General features: G+C 39.6%; 1 protein-coding gene across 2 annotated transcripts; it reads right to left on the bottom strand.

The window, feature by feature from the left end:
* Nucleotides 1-938: 938 nt before the first annotated feature.
* Nucleotides 939-11,221, bottom strand: LOC307038824 (B-cell receptor CD22-like). Of its 2 annotated transcripts, none has more exons than XM_079680502.1 (10): nt 11,106-11,221; nt 5,320-5,670; nt 4,986-5,198; nt 3,554-3,895; nt 3,253-3,462; nt 2,411-2,671; nt 2,154-2,241; nt 1,984-2,041; nt 1,301-1,366; nt 939-1,203 (listed from the first exon to the last, which is right to left on the bottom strand). In XM_079680502.1, exons 1-10 carry the CDS (start codon nt 11,152-11,154, stop codon nt 1,192-1,194), a joined length of 1,650 nt encoding a protein of 549 aa, XP_079536628.1. In that variant the 5' UTR covers nt 11,155-11,221; the 3' UTR covers nt 939-1,191. The 2 variants fall into 2 exon arrangements, with proteins under 2 accessions (XP_079536628.1, XP_079536627.1); XM_079680501.1 differs by lacking the exon at nt 11,106-11,221 and adding an exon at nt 9,328-9,712.
* Nucleotides 11,222-16,303: the final 5,082 nt, after the last annotated feature.

Here is a 16,303-nt window from a genome sequence, read left to right as displayed (position 1 = left end):
TCGATGTCATTACATTTGGTGAAAAGCACATAATGACATGTTTATGACTCGTTTTGTCAAAGTTTAGGACTTGGACTTGACTTGAACTTGCCCATCCTGACTTGAGACTTGACTTGGACTAGATCGCAAAGACTTGAGACTTGACTCTGACTTGCAAAACAATGACTTGGTCCCACCTCTGGTACAATGTAAGAGTATTTACATTGCAATGGAATCAAATAGAGGAATAAAATATGGAATAAAAATCAGCTGTAATACAACATAATGATGTTCATTGTGTGCTAGGGGTGGGAATCACCAGGCTCTCCACCATACGATACTATCGCAATACTTAAGCCACGAAACGATAGTATTGTGATTCTACGATATGCTAAGTATTGCGATACGATATATAGCGATATTGCAAATCACATGGGTCATATCCATGTCCGTCTTCCCTTCCTGGTTAAAAAATGTATTTGCAATATGAATAGTTTATGTAAATAACACAATTTGTGTTCTTTGAACCTGAAAAGGAGATGGCATTGTTTTTGTTACTTTCATTGCAATTGTATTAACGTAACTTCCTGTTTTATATACTGTATGACCATTTCTTTTTTTTATCACTGCTTGCAGCTTTAATTTTTTATTTTAGTCTTCAGTTAATGAATTTCTTGATGAAAAGTTAGATTAAGAGCAAAAGAGAAGCTGATATCTAAACCTTTCTGAACACAAATGCTGGCTTTTATTTCAATGTAACACAAGAATACTTGAGAAATGGAAGATTTAGCAAATTGTTGCTAGAAGTGAGCTTCTGTTCTTATTTGATTAAAATGTGCGAAAATCAAAATTGTACATGGAGTACAATGTGATGCTTCCAGGGAAACCAAGACGCTGACCAGGATTTTTCCAAAGTTATTTATTATGAAGAAATTCAAAAAAAAATATTGCATAAGAACTCTTAAGCTTGACTTCTGTGTTATCACTTACTCTACCAATAAAAAAAAAGCAGGCATAGTTGAAGCAGTAATATAGAGCAGCTGACCATCAGCTGATCCTAATAATACATCATGTTTGACACCTCGTCATGATTCAGTGCAAGCTGCCGGCAGCACAGTCTTCTAGACGTACATCCTGCCGACTCATCCGTCCACATCCTGCACAGCCTCGCTCTCCACAGGGATTTTTCAATGTCCTTTTTCTTTGTTTCCATCATGTGAGCATCTGAAGAAAATCAAAAAGACTTTGTGTAAAGTTACAGCTGGAACTGTGACTATAAAAATGTGGAGTGGGCCTGATATCTGATGCAGGAGGCTCTAACCTGACTGGACTTCACACCATGTGCTGCAGTGACTCTGAAGTTCTCATACACAGGATCAGAGTCCAACTGATGAAGAGAGAAGACAACATACTGTAAGGCTTTATGGACCTCATTCATCAAACCTGTTTATAATTTAACATTTTAGCAAACGTGTTTTCACTAGATTATAAAACACAAGTTCACTTTCCAGAGCATTTACAAGCAGTGGTGTAAAGCACATTTAAAGTATTGTTATATGAACAAAACTATGAAAGACTTGTAATTTACTTACAATTGCAGTTCAGAGGTAAATTGTGTACTTTTACCCCACTCCATGTATTTAATACATTTAGTCACTTTGCAGATTTGGATGAATGAATTGAAATATAAACAACTCTTAAATCAGACTTTAGTTCCACCTGGAGTAAATTCACAAGCTACCCTGCAGTGGACCACATGGACCAATCTGCACAATGACTACTTTTACTACTTTTGGTATATTTTGATGCTAATACTTTTGTACTTTTATTTTAGTAACATGTTGAAGACAGGAATTATACTTTTAACAGAGTATTACTACACTCTGATACTTCTACTTTTACTCAAGTTCAAGAGAGTACTTCTACTTTTACTCAAGTACAAGATCTGAGTACTTCTTCCACCTCTGTCCATGAGTCAATTTATAACCAGGTCCTCTCTTTCACCTCTATCTCTTCAGGTTCATGTGCTTCAGTGGTGGGGTGAGAAATAGTTTTCTTCTTCCTGGAGTTGGTACAATAATATCAAATAAAGACTTTATGACAGTGAAACGTAGGGTTGATAGAAGATTTAAAAATTAAATGGTGGGAGAACTGATGGATTTAATTTGTTGTACCTCATCCACAGACCCACGAGGAACACAGGAATCAGAATCAAGACCACCGGAGTCGTCCTGATGATATTCGCAATCATTGTTGAACTCCCTAGAAACATGAACACATATGATACTTCTAACTAGATTAGTAGATTGATACATCTCTTTGTCAGTGTCATCCACATCTGACACCATAAAGGGTCCTCCTTGAAGACTGACATTTTTTACTATGAATGTAAATTAGGGTGAATCAGGTCTGGTGAATGTAGAGAACTTACCTGCTACAACAGTCAGATGAAAGGTGGAGTTACTACGTCCTAACTTGTTCTGGGCTCCACAGGAATAACTCCCACTGTGTTCAGCTCTGAAGTCAGAGATGGTGAAGATCTGTCCTGAAGCTTTTGGAGAGTCTTCATCCTCCTTGTACCAGGTGTAGTTAGCTGCTGGGTTAGCATCACTGCTACAGGTCAGAGTCACTGAACTGCCCTCCTCTATCTCAGCAGAGGGACTCACTGACACAGAGGGGAGCTTTGGAGGATCTGAAGTAGAAATAATAAATACATTTTAATATTACATTTGACGATCAGTTCTCACAGTGGAAGATACTTTTAATTGACAAAAGGTCAGAAAAAACTAAGTGGGTGTTGGAGCTTGATATCCTTCTGTATAATACACTGTTACTGACACAGTGGAGTCAACACATTGTTGGAGCCATGATGATGTTTTTAGATTATCAACAAACAAAGGTAAATGGAGCGTTGACAGTGACCACAGGGTTGAGCCTCAATGCAGGAAGTGGTAAACCCTAGGTGACTGGGATTGTTTGTGAACAGTTTTTTTGTGAGGGACATTGTGTAAGCATGATGTTGATTGATTGTGTACATAATGGTATGGTAAGCATTTATGTTAATCTGTAAATTAATGCATTTTCAGCACATTTTTCAGGTGGATTGTTTTTCTTATAGAAATGTCCAAAAGAAGTTCCCCTGTTTGCCTACAGGAAAAGTTACTGGTGCAGTGTCTTTGGACACAGCCATGTCTACTGGCTACCTCTGGCGTGTGAATACGATAAATAAAGTGTAATAATGTTTTGTCAGTTGAAGACTGTAAGTGAACTCACACACTGAAGGAGAGGGGAAGTCCTCATATCCCGTTAAAGCACAGGTATAACTGTCTGTAGTATCATAACTGAAGTCTGCATAAAGAGATGTGTCTTCCTTCACTTCCTGTCCATTCTTGAACCAGATGTAGGAAGTATGACCAAGTGGACAACTGCTGAGACACTGAAGGTTAACATCCGATCCTGATCTGCTCACCTCCACCTGCAGATCTGAATAAAGGTAGAATGAACAGACTGTCACTATTTTTCTAAGTTTTTACATTTAGACATGAATAGTTATAATTTCCAGGGTAAATGTTACCTGTGACGGACAAAGTGACTGGAAGACCCGTGTATTTATCGTTGCTTGTTGTGAACCAGAACTTGTACTCAGCTGAGTCGCTCTCTCTCAGGTTTTTGATTCTCAGAGTGCAGATGTGGTTTTCACAGCGATCCTCTACACGACCTGCATACTCTGATTCTGTGGTCAGATCTACGTGTTTACCATATTTATTTTTAGTAAACCAGATTATTTTCTGAACTGTAATAAATCCACCTTTCCATCTGGATGGGTATGTGTAGCTGCAGCTTATTTCCACGGTTGATCCTTTTACTGCACAGATCTTAGTAGAAGTGTAAGTCACTCCCCAGCCACCATGTACCACTGTAACACAGAGCACATCAGAGACTATAATCAACAGTCATTAAGTTAACAAACTAAAAGTGGATCATACTACCAATATGATTTGGGGTTACTAAAGTTAGGAAATGTTCCGTTATCTCCAATAATTAGCTGTCATGGTCATTACAAACTGGAACTGAGCTGAAAGTATCATATTTACAGGTCTCTCATAACTTATTCAAGTTGAGATGCAAGATTATTTCCTATTACTCATTCTTAAAACTAGTTTTATGGAATTTTCTAACTGGCTCAAATAATAACAGAACAGAAGTATAACACAACGTGTTTGCTCAGTTCTATATGTTCAGTGCAAAGGGAGAGAAAGATTGCCATGACACACGACTCATTCATAGGTTAATAATATAGCTAACTCCACAACTTCACAACTATGTTCTCATGTAACAATCCTGGTCAACCCTTTTGTTTTTAGTTAGAGTAAAATTGGCACAAACATATTTTAACAGAATATAAACATGAGGTTTGCTTTCATATACTGAAGCTGCTCAGTGAACTACAGCAGCAGACTGAATAAAGTTACTTGAGAAATATTACAATAGTTTTCTATACATTTGCACCAACATGTTTTTATCCAATGAGACAACAAGAAGGTGGGGAACTCAAATGAGTCAGACATTGACAAGCTAAAAAGCTGGTGGGATGCTTAGGAATGTTGTTTGAGAATTAAATTAAAGATTCAAGTTAATAACACTGACGTGTTGAAGTGGGAGGTAGAAGTTGATTTACTTCTAACACAATGGAATAAACACATTGTTAAATGTTTAATGACATGTTCTTTATTTTTAATTTTCAACCTCATCTCAAACCAAAGTTAATGAATTCACATGCAGCTCAGACATTGACCACAGGGTGGAGCGTCATCATTTTCCTTACATTAATCAAACAGAAAACCTGAACTTCAGATACGTACAGTTCAGCAGTGCTGAATTCAGGTGAGAGGAAATGATCCTGGTTCAGTGTCTTTGGACACTGTCATGTCTGCTGATGGCCTCTGGTGGGTAAACACGATAAATGAATGCAATAGTGTTATGTTAGTGGAAGTAAGTAAACTCACACACTGAAGGAGAGGGGAAGTCTTCATATCCCTTTACAGCACAGGAATAACCATCTACAGAATCATAACTGATTTCTGCATAAGGAGATGTGTCTTCCTTTATTTTCTGTCCATTCTTGAACCAGATGTAAGAAGTGTTAAAAGGTAGACGACAACTGCTGAGACACTGAAGGCGAGTATTCGGTCGCGATCTGCTCACATGCACCTGGAGATCTGAATGTAGGTAGAACAAAAAAACGAATATATATGTTCATATACGTAGATGATAACATGCAGAGTGTTTGCAAGAATTTTGACTTCTAAACATGAATATAATTTCAAGTGAAAAAGTTACCTGTCACAAACAAAGTGACTCCAGGTTCACCCAAATATTTATCTTGCTTTGTTTCGATCCTGAACCTGTACTCAGCTGAGTCGCTCTCTCTCAGGTTTCTGATTCTCAGAGTGCAGATGTTGTTTTCACAGAGATCCTCTACACGACCTGCATACTCTGAGTCTGTGGTCAGATCTCCAGGTTCACCATCTTTGTTCTCAGTGAACCAGAATGTTTTTCCTACTGTGTTAACAGCGTCTTTCCATGTAGATGGGTATGTGTAGCTGCATCTTATCTCCACTGTTGATCCTTTCACTGCACAGATCTCAGTAGAAGAGCAAGTCACTCCCCAGTCATCCTGACCCTGAACCACTGAAACACAGAGCACATCAGAAACCACACTCAAAGTTAATGACTTAAGTTAACAATTAGTAAATAAGACACTTGGCATCAAACTAAAAACGTATTTATGGGGTTGATGTAACAAGAACAAACTTCAATATCTCCAATTATCAGCAGACAATATTATAAAACCATTCCCTGAAAATGAATCTAACTAAAACAAAAAATCGACTATTTATCATAGTTGAGTTTCTAAAATGTAAAAACACCAGCCCACTCTCTTCAGTCTGCGTACAAATGACACGACTTTGCAAAGGCGTGCAATAGATACGCAGAAGTCCGATTTTGCGTGCATATGATACTCCCACGTTACGTTTGTTATGAAAGTATCTTAAATGCGTTTATTTTCTACGTATCTTTGCCATTTATTTAACCCTAACCCTAACCCAATAAGCTGCTGTGTCGTTTATTGCACCGCAAAAATTGAAACTGTCATTGGAACGGCGATCAAGCCCGAAGCCACAGAGCTCTTTGTTTTAATGTTTGAGGTGCACTATCAGAGTATCATATGCACGCAAAATCGGACTTCTGCGTATCTATTGCACGCCTTTGCAAAGTCGTGTCATTTGTACGCAGACTGTGAGAGTGTGTTGAAAAACATGACACACTCGAGAATTGGAGCACATGTACATTACCTGTTACCGTTTTTTTCAATCGCTAAAACAATTTATTTTGAAAGCAGGGCTTATTTTCTCAAAACACTAAACAAAATTCACTAAACCACACACACAAAGTTTAAAACCCCTCATATATCCTGCAAAATGAAGCACTGCACCCAAAACTACAGAAACTCTTACCAAAACCAAACTTTTGCACCAAATGGCACAGACTTCCTTTATAGTACAAGACATGTTGTCCAACCACGGAGCCCTGCAGGGTTCATAGAGAGACAATTAAATAAAACGTGACCACGTTTTACTTTCTCGTGCGCACGAGTTAATAAAGCGTGCGCACGAGTTAATAAAGCATGGCCTCGTTTTATTTAAATTGAGGGATTCCTGTCCGTGACTCACAGTATCTGCTGTCCACAGTTGTTTTATTGAAGGAAAACTTCCTTCACTTTATGAAATCTCTGCGGCACCAGTGGCCTGTACTACGAAGCAGGATTTGCTATTTACTATTCATTCATGAAGTATGACGCTGCGCTGTCAGCACGCGTCTCCATGTTTGTGATTGGTCAAATTTGGCTAACCCCGTCGCTTTCACGTGAACGCGCTCTCAGCCGGACAGAGAAACCCTGGTTGATTTACTGAGTTGATAACCAGCTTCGTAGGGCTGCTTAGCGACATCGCGTGTGTTAGGGTTAGTTAAGCCGGGTAAATCAAACATATCCAGGGTCTGTTGAACTGGCTTCGTCGCACAGGGCACTGGAGGCAGTAACGTGTAACTCAGCAGATCTGAGAAGAGAAGCACCAGCTGCAAAGAGCTGTGCCTTTTACTGTTTACTTCACTGTGTTTCCCTTCATTAGAACCGCTGAATAGATATCGAGGCTGCCACGTTTAACCACACACACATCGAACTACCAGAGTATTCCCCCTCGTTTTATGAAGGAGATGTCCTGTCACCGGGGCGCACGGTGTGTGTGTGTGTGTGTGTGTGTGTGTGTGTGTGTGTGTGTGTGTGTGTGTGTGTGTGTGTGTGTGTGTGTGTGTGTGTGTGTGTGCTCAGCTCCGCTCTGCGTGTGTTCGGTGTGTTTGTGTGTGTCTGACACTTCCGGCATCTGTTTTCAAATTACCACGAACAGTAATTTACACAAATCTGGTTCTCCATAGTGTATTCCCAAGTGAAAGACATTTGTTTATGTCTATGTGCTATAATCCTGCCGGAGTGCACCGGAACGAACGATACTATCATAATCAAATACACACACACACACACACACACACACACACACACACACACACACACACACACACACACACACACACACACACACACACACACACACACACACACACACACACACACACACACACACACACACACACACACACACACACACACACACACATTCTTCATAAAACTAACCACGCTAACCAAAGCGTGGCCTCAATTTAAATAAAACGAGGCCAAGCTTTATTAACTCGTGCGAGAAGTTATCTCGTGCGAACGAGAAAGTAAAACGTGGCCACGTTTTTTTTTTTTTTTTCTCTATGAACCCTCCAGGGGGGTATACTACGAAGCAGGATTTTCGCTTAGCCGGCTAACTTCAGGGAAAACTCGGCGTTTCCGGTCCTAAGAAGCTGGTTCTTATTTTAGCAGGCTACATCTCCATGGTAACTTATACTGTGCGGCTAACCTGCCCGGGAGCAGGTTAGGTTGCAGGCTAAGAGATCAACTCAGTGAAAGCACTGCCGGCTAACCAATCAGAGCTCAGTGTGCGGAGCTTAAAGCGATCAAGTCATATTACAGGAGAAAGGAAATACAGAAAAGCTGCCGTTGCAGGAAAGACGGCCGGCAAAAATCACCGACTGTGTGAACGTGAACATTATTTAATAGAATATCACCTCCCATCTTCAGAGCAATCTGACTATTATAACATTAGCGTTAAGAAAGCTTACTTAAATATCTGCCACAACATAAGTAACCGGATCAGAGTAACATTAAAGAGCATCTTGCAGGTTTTTATTTATTCTACATTTATGCTTAAACTTGCTTGAAAATTACAATTAAAAAAGTGAATGCAGGATTTGATATGTTTTACGAGACATAAGGGCAGGAATTCAGAGGGAAAGGAGCAATTTTGAGCTCTGCTCTTAAAAACGGCTTTTTTTTAAGGTCATACATCAAACGCGTCATATTACATCACGCAGGGGACACATCTCCGCTCTCTGACCGCCGGTATAGTAGAGTTGCGTTGAGTAGAGCGGTTGTGTTTTAAGGAGCTGGTATTTTTCGGTAGTTTTACATTGTATTTCACCATTTGTAATCGGTGCAGTATTGTGTTTGTGCAGGTTGCACAAATACCAGCCTGTCAGGACATCGAGTCCACAGTAAAAAGGACCGGAGCTAGCGTTCGTTCTTGGGTGCGTTGTGCATCCACCTCCCTGCAGCACATACTCTCCACAGCTTTATCAGGAAACCGTATTACTTCTCTCTCCCCTCCGGTATACGGCACCGGAAGACATAGTGTGGAGTTGCATTAGGTAACGCTGTGTTGGCTGTACTGCTCCAGCCGTCTCCTTTGTGTTTGTTTGTTTCCCCCTGTCTGTGTTATTTGTGTGTGCGTGGTGGCTGTCACTCCTGGCTCCCGGCTCAACCTCCACTCACCTGCTGCAATCAGCTGTGCACCCTCCCCGACTACACACCTGCTTTCCATCAAGCCATTTACAACGACATATCAACGGAGGCTCCACAACCTTTCTCCTCCAGATCGTCAAGTATCAGCCGTATCTCGCGTCTCTCCTCCGGTACACAGCACCGTAGTGTGGAGTTGCATTAGGTAACGCGAGATACGGCTGATACTTGCGCATTAGTTTCTGTTATGGATCAGTATTAACAGTCCTGCCAGTAACGTTACTATATTATCAATACTACTTTAGTTATAGCCTGATATATGATAGCTAACTTCACAATGTTGTGATGTGACGTTAGCTAACATTCTGTAGCTAACGCCGGTCACTCACCAAGATAGCTGCCCGGTTCTCCACTGGTTCTCCTCACACCACAGCTCAATTTCTCTCCGATGGCCGTTATTTCTTCTAATCCTTGGCTGTTCCTGGTCTCTTGGACGCCTAGCAGGCTCATAATTATAAGGTTGTGGTCCGTCATATGCATTCGAATATTCATGTTCAACTTCTTCTGTGTCGAAACTAGCATTGGGATCCATGTTTATTAATACGTTACACCGGCCGCTCTCCCCCTTGTGTCCCCCGTGTTACGTCACACGCGGGAGGTCACGTGCCGAGGCTTTTTTATGCGGAAGTGAACATTTCTTACAAAAACGACGCCAGATGTCACTGTAGTGTATATTTCTGTATATTTCTTTGAAAATCTAGTGTATTCATCATTTTCCTACACTTTTATTCACAGGTGTTTTTAACCTGGAAGTTGGTCTTTAAGTACAGTCCGCGGCATATCACATCATAATGTATCATATATTTCCTTATCTGAGTCAGCTGAGCCGTATCTGGCCGTGCAACACTCACAGTGTCACATACTGTGGGCAGAAGTATTATTTTAAGCAACACATTAAGTTGACGAAACACAAATGCAATTAAAGTCAGATCCACTCGTGTCTTAGACGGGGCAGTGATATCATAAACCTGTTAATGTACGCATTCAAACACTTGTTCTTTTACCAGCTGTATTCACCTTGCAGGTGCATCTATGTGGCTTTGATCCTGGATAAAGTGTTTAAGTCATGGATGTTTAAAGTTTAACTTCTTCATATGTCTAATATTATAGTTCACTTTTCATTCAGGAACTATGACGCTGCGCTTTCAGTACGCTTCTCCATGTTTGTGATTGGTCGAATGCTCCAAATACCACCCCTTTCATGTGAACGCGCACCTAACTAGATAGGACACAGCTGGCTTGAGCGATCCACTTGATAACCCGCGTCGTAGTACCGTTTAGCGAGAGCGCGTATGTTTTGGATTAGGCCAGCCGGCTAACTCAAACATATCCAGGTTAGGTTAAACCAGCTTCGTAGTAAAGGCCTCTGGGCTCCGTACCGACCAACTACACACTGTGGTGCGCAATCTAAAGCATAGGCTACTCATCTTTTATGGTGTTATGTATTTAGAGAATTCTGCATATAAAGATTTTTCAAGTCCACAATATATGTGCAGAAACACAAATATACAGTTGTTATACTTATATTTTTCTCAAAAACACATATTTACAGTAGTTTAAACACAAACGATGTCACTGCCAAATACAGTAAATGGAAAGGAAAACTTTGAGGAAAAATAAATACAGATACATTTTTCAGCTGTTAACACACAACAATCTCACATTAAGCGTAATTATTTTAACTTACACTCAAAGAGCAAAACCTGAACTCAAATCTCCAAAAGCTTAAACACATTTTCAGCTCTGCACCCAATTTGCAATTCACGAGTCACTTTTTGCAAAAGACTGCACACGGTTCTCTAAGTAAGCCACAGCAATCTGACATATTCACTTGTTTGCCTTTTTCAAAACACTGCCATTAAAAATGCTACACTCAACAAATACCCATGCCCATAAAAACTGCTTCATTGTTGACTCGTCGATCAGGATGGAAGCACTAGAAAAAGGCTTCACGTAAGAAATGTATAAAAACAACAACATCTTGTTATTTCACTAATCCAGGCCTGTGTAAATTTGCTGTATGCTTGCATGGAATATTTATGTTGTAAAGTGTCCGAGTGTTTAGAAAAGCTACAATTATTATATTGAATATGTGGATGTACATTACCTGGCATAGAGAGAAGGAAGACAACAAATCCACCCGCTGTTAAACTCATAGCTGCTCCTCTCGTCTCTGTTTGTCTTCTTCAATAAAGTAGATTGATGTACACAAGAAAAACCTTCATCATTAAAATAAAGGGAGTTCTCACAAACCTTAACGCCCCCCTGTGGGCTTGAAAGTAGAAAGGAGACAGAAAGAAGGGGGTTTAAAACACCACTTCCTTCCTCTTCACATTATTGCTTTACATGGTTTGTTGTTCTGCAGAGAGAGACCAGTTTGTGGTAAACAGAGCACCTCTCCTCACTGACAAGAGAACACACATCCTAATGTCTTCCATTATTATAAAAGCAGCCAAACTTCAAGATCTAAAACCATGTTCAGTGAATACAAATCAACAATGCAAATTACACAAACTACTAATGCAAATTAACATCACTTGATATTATTTCATAATGTGTACAGAAAGTCACATCTCAACATTTGTTCATTGAGGTATAGCTTGGGTTTTACATTTAATAATATTCATTCAAGCCAAACTCAAACCAAACTACAACAAGCAGCACGAGCTGAAGGTTAGCTATCAGTGTTTCTGTCTGTGAAGAGCAGGACTGTGGCTGTGCTTTGGTCACACACTCACACACTTCACTCACTCACACACTTCACTCACACACTTACTTCTCTCACTCACACACTTCTCTCACACACTTACTTCTTTCACTCACACTTCTCTCACTCACACACTTCTCTCTCTCAGTGTGACAGTCTCCCTTCACTGTGTTCTTTATACCTTCTGATGTATCCTCACAAACTCTGCACTTTCATCACTGTAGCTTGTTTTGTTTAATATTGTTTCCAGTGTTTTTATTTTAAGCGAACACGTGCAATTATTCTATTTTGAAACGACAGATTAGTGACACTCATGCTATCATTAGCATTAGTGTGGACAAGAGTTATGGCAATTTCAACCTTTATTGATTAACTCAAACCAGAACAGAACAGAAGGAGAGAAAGGTAAACACATGAAGTACAGAGCAAAAGACTAGGGTCAGAATAACAGGTTTAACAACAAAGCAAAATAGACAAATGCAATGAGTTGTGATGGTTATGAACTTAAAGAGTAACAAAGAAATGAACTATTTTAATTGGTGATAATGGAACTTTTATATTTACATAAAAAAATGTCAGAATAAGAATGTGTGAACATTAAGGCCGTACACACACCAAAGATAAATGTACTGTACAGGCTCTTGGTAATGGTTTTCCATCAGTGAAATACGGCTCTTTACTGAAACCTAGTGGCAGCAGAATGAAACTGCACCGACATCAGCAAACGCATGTTCCTCTCCAATATCCCAACGTGCTTTTCAAAAACAACATTGATTTTGGAATGGATAAAAAATAACACAAACAAGTAGTTGTTGATATTTCAGTGTAGACAAGAAGAAGAACATTGTAAAGAAATATTATTTGAATAAAGTTCATAAATGTACAAAACAATGGAAATGGTTTGTTATCAGTAAATTATTTAACTCTTTAGTAATATCCACATTTCCCAACAAGCCAGCAGTTAGGGATCAGATCTCTTGTTGCAACATCTTTACATTTTGTAATTTTTTTTGGTGGTAGAAATCATGCCATTCAGATTAATAAAAACTAGGCTGAAAACTCATCGCCTCATTCTTGGAGAGGTTCGACCTGAGAAATATATTTAAAAATCCACATCACCCTGTGTAGATAGAATGTGATTGTAAAAAACAGAAGTATCATCCTTCAAAGTCAACGCCTGCTGTGTTTATCTGGATTTGTTGACCGTGCTGATCAATGCAGCTGGATCCTCTCCAGAGTCCTGACCTCTGGTCCTGAGAGATCAATGATGTATTTCTTAGTGGTAATAATAATGCAAAAGGAATTAAACGATGTATGAATAATGTTCCTGTGTGAGGAGCTGCTCACCTCGGGGCAGCACTGCTGAACTTGACGGCAGCGTACTCCGTGACTTCCTGTGGCTCCGTCTGTCCGAGTTGTTGAGCTTCTCTCATGTTGGAGTGAAGAGGATTCGCCCGGTTGTTGGAAAAGTGGACGGTGGCATACTAGACAATAAAAATAATAATACATTTTATTTGGGGATGCCCTGTAGGACATCTTTCAATGCATAAAACAAATGATCGAATAAGAAAAACAGCAAATCCTGAACCAAACACAAACAGGTGTTACGTGCCAGGCAGGCTGTACTTCTGGGGTTTAGGGTACAGAGAAGCAATCAATGATTAGGCTCGGGGGAGTAAAGGTTTGCGGAAAGGTTGGTTTTAGTGAGTTCATCATCGGCATAGCAGGGAAAGTGGACAACATGGTTAGAGGTAGATGATGACGCTGCCCCCTCTCTCTGGAACTCACTCCCCAAACACATCCGTGACTGCCCCGATCTCACCATGTTCAAATGACCAATCAAAACTCACCTCTTCAGAACTGCTTTTAATCTGTAATTAATGTTGTGTTTTATATATTTTAATTGTGTTGTTTCAATGACGTTTTTGTGATTGTTTTACTTTGTAAAGTGACTTTGAGTTTCTAGAAAAGCGCTCCATAAATAAAATGCATTATTATTATTATTATGAACAAGAGTGGACCCAGTACTGACACCTGGAGGACAACTCGTGAAACAGCAGAGCACCCTGACCTGTGACTGCTCATTTGGACATGTTGTTGTCTGACATTGGGATCAGCTGTACATTTGAATGTTATTTGGTTTATAGTTTTTCAAAGGATTGCAGCCAGGACAGAAAACTCAAATGTGGTTTGATGGAAAAATTATCCCTGCTTCATCAACATCATGCTGTATGACAGAAAAGATTAAGGACGTTTCAAGACATTATCAATAGAACAGATTTTTTGGGACTAGATAAACAGTATCTGTTATAAACATATTCTCACCTCTTCTGTGTGTTCCGGTCTCTCTTCAGGTTCAGCAGAGTCCCTGGAAGCCCTCTTTTTTCTGGTTACAAAAAGTGATAAAGTTCTAACAAACACATTTTCAATGATTTAACAAACAACGATTAAGTTGAACAGATCTGCTCACCTGATCCACAGGAAGACAGAGAGAGATATGACAGCCAGGAGAACAACAGGGATTGTTACCAAAGGTAGTAGATTCCATGATACTGGGAAACAGAGATCAACAGAGAACAGACAGTTAATACAGCAGTGTTTCTCTAATGGGGATACTTTTTACTCCGTGAATACTGTTTTTCCTTCCCTTTGAGTCTCCTGGTGCTCCCAGAGCAGCTGGACAGCTAACCAGCCCAGTAAGTCTAGGGTTTGTCTCCAAACTTTCTCCTGCTCAGTTGCACCCAGAAAGTCCTTAATGTGCCCTTAATCATCAACTTAATTTTGAATACAAATACCTGCATTACGGTCATTAAGGTCTTATCAGTTTTAGGCACACTGGTGATCAAGGGCTATCGAAAAGGACTCTTTCATCTTCAAACAGTGAAATTAGCATCTAGTGTCCCAATAAATGGGCACTGCATGGACCTTGGATTACTTTTCTGTTCTTATGTAGGCAAGAAGAACCCTTTATTCACATTGGGTGTGCTTAACGTAACCCCAACATTCTTCGAAACACGGCAACAATACAATTAAATGAGCCTGTTGCAATGTAACAGAAAGAAAACGTTCTTACACCCTTTCCCACATCAAGGAAGAAAACTGCATCACACAGACTTTGTTCTGCCTCCTATATGACTGAAAACACACAAGCTGATAAGCGTGTGGTAGGAGATGAATGCATAACAATTACCTGCCACAGCATTCAGATGAAAGGTGGAGTTACTACGTCCTAACTTGTTCTGGGCTCCACAGGAATAACTCCCACTGTGTTCAGCTCTGAAGTCAGTGATGATGAAGATCTGTCCTGAAGCTTTTGGAGAGTCTTCATCCTCCTTGTACCAGGTGTAGTTAGCTGCTGGGTTAGCATCACTGCTACAGGTCAGAGTCACTGAACTGCCCTCCTCTATCTCAGCAGAGGGACTCACTGACACAGAGGGAGGCTTTGGAGAGTCTGAAAGAAATGCAATAAATTTACAGAAATTAGTAAAAATACTGAATATTTACATGGCTTTCTCAGATGTTGCATTTTGGATTAATCGATACATTTTTAGGTAATTATTGTCATAAATATCCTTTAAAAAACATCTTTAAGTATCTTAAAATCACCTTAAGCTATTAAGAGCATTACAGCAGACTTTGAATTAGAAGCTATAGAGCTGAAGAAAGTAGTGAAGATCATATAAATATTCTCCAGCAAAGGAAGGACAGATTAAAGCTTTAAAATAATGTTTCACTCACATCTCACATCAACAAATATGTCTTTAGATGTCTTCTCCCCCAGCTTGTTCTCAACTGTACAGAAATACTGTCCAGAGTCAGAGGACTGGATGGAGCTGAAGACAAGACGTGTTCCTTCATTGAGAAGAGGAACGTTTGCATTTCCATCCTCCTTGTACCAGGTGTAGTTAGCTGCTGGGTTAGCATCACTGCTACAGGTCAGAGTCACTGAGCTGCCCTCCTCTATCTCAGCAGAGGGACTCACTGACACAGAGGGGAGCTTTGGAGCATCTGGAGGAGATGTGTGAACAGTACATATTTAGAATGTGTTTCTCACTGCATTAGCTCAAAGGGTATCTACATTATTGAACGCTGAATGTAGCTGCATTTCGAGTCATTACAGAGCATTGAATGAGGAACTCATTCCAAAAGAACCCTAACTTGAAGGACAGTTGTTGAGTATTTACTAATCACAGTTTGTAGAGTACACTGAAAACACTAAAACATTGACTTTCATTAAATGTATTGTGTCAATAAATTAAACGTTTTTGCATTAGGTGAGTTGAAAGCAATAATATTAAGTTGAACCTAATATTTTTTATTTCAAATGTATATTATTGCTTTCAACCAACCTAATACAATTATGTGTAATTTGTTGACATAATACATTTAATTAAAGTCAACGTTTCAGTTTTTTCAGTTTAGCTAAGGAATATATTTGAGAGAAACAACCGTTAGATATTATGTAAATGAATTAATATATACTATAAATAATTGTTCATGGGTATTTCTGAATTCTTATAGGTCATAATAAAGTAATGATTTGTCATTGGTTAAATGCCGTTTAGTGTATCACTTAATCAAGTCACAACTATTAATGG

Source organism: Notothenia rossii (genome assembly GCF_949606895.1).
Source record: "Notothenia rossii genome assembly, chromosome: 1".
Taxonomy (NCBI): Eukaryota; Metazoa; Chordata; class Actinopteri; order Perciformes; family Nototheniidae; genus Notothenia; species Notothenia rossii.
This window is presented reverse-complemented; position numbering and strand designations above follow the sequence as displayed.

What these genes read in the sequence shown, in the direction of transcription:
- LOC307038824 (XM_079680501.1), bottom strand. Translation starts at nt 9,520, where the DNA reads ATGCTAGTTTCGACACAGAAGAAGTTGAACATGAATATTCGAATGCAT. An exon ending in AGTCACTTTGTTTGTGACAG is followed by an intron (nt 5,199 to 5,319) that starts GTAACTTTTTCA and finishes ACCTACATTCAG; the next exon opens with ATCTCCAGGTGCATGTGAGC. An exon ending in TCATCTGACTGTTGTAGCAG is followed by an intron (nt 2,242 to 2,410) that starts GTAAGTTCTCTA and finishes TCATGTTTCTAG; the next exon opens with GGAGTTCAACAATGATTGCG.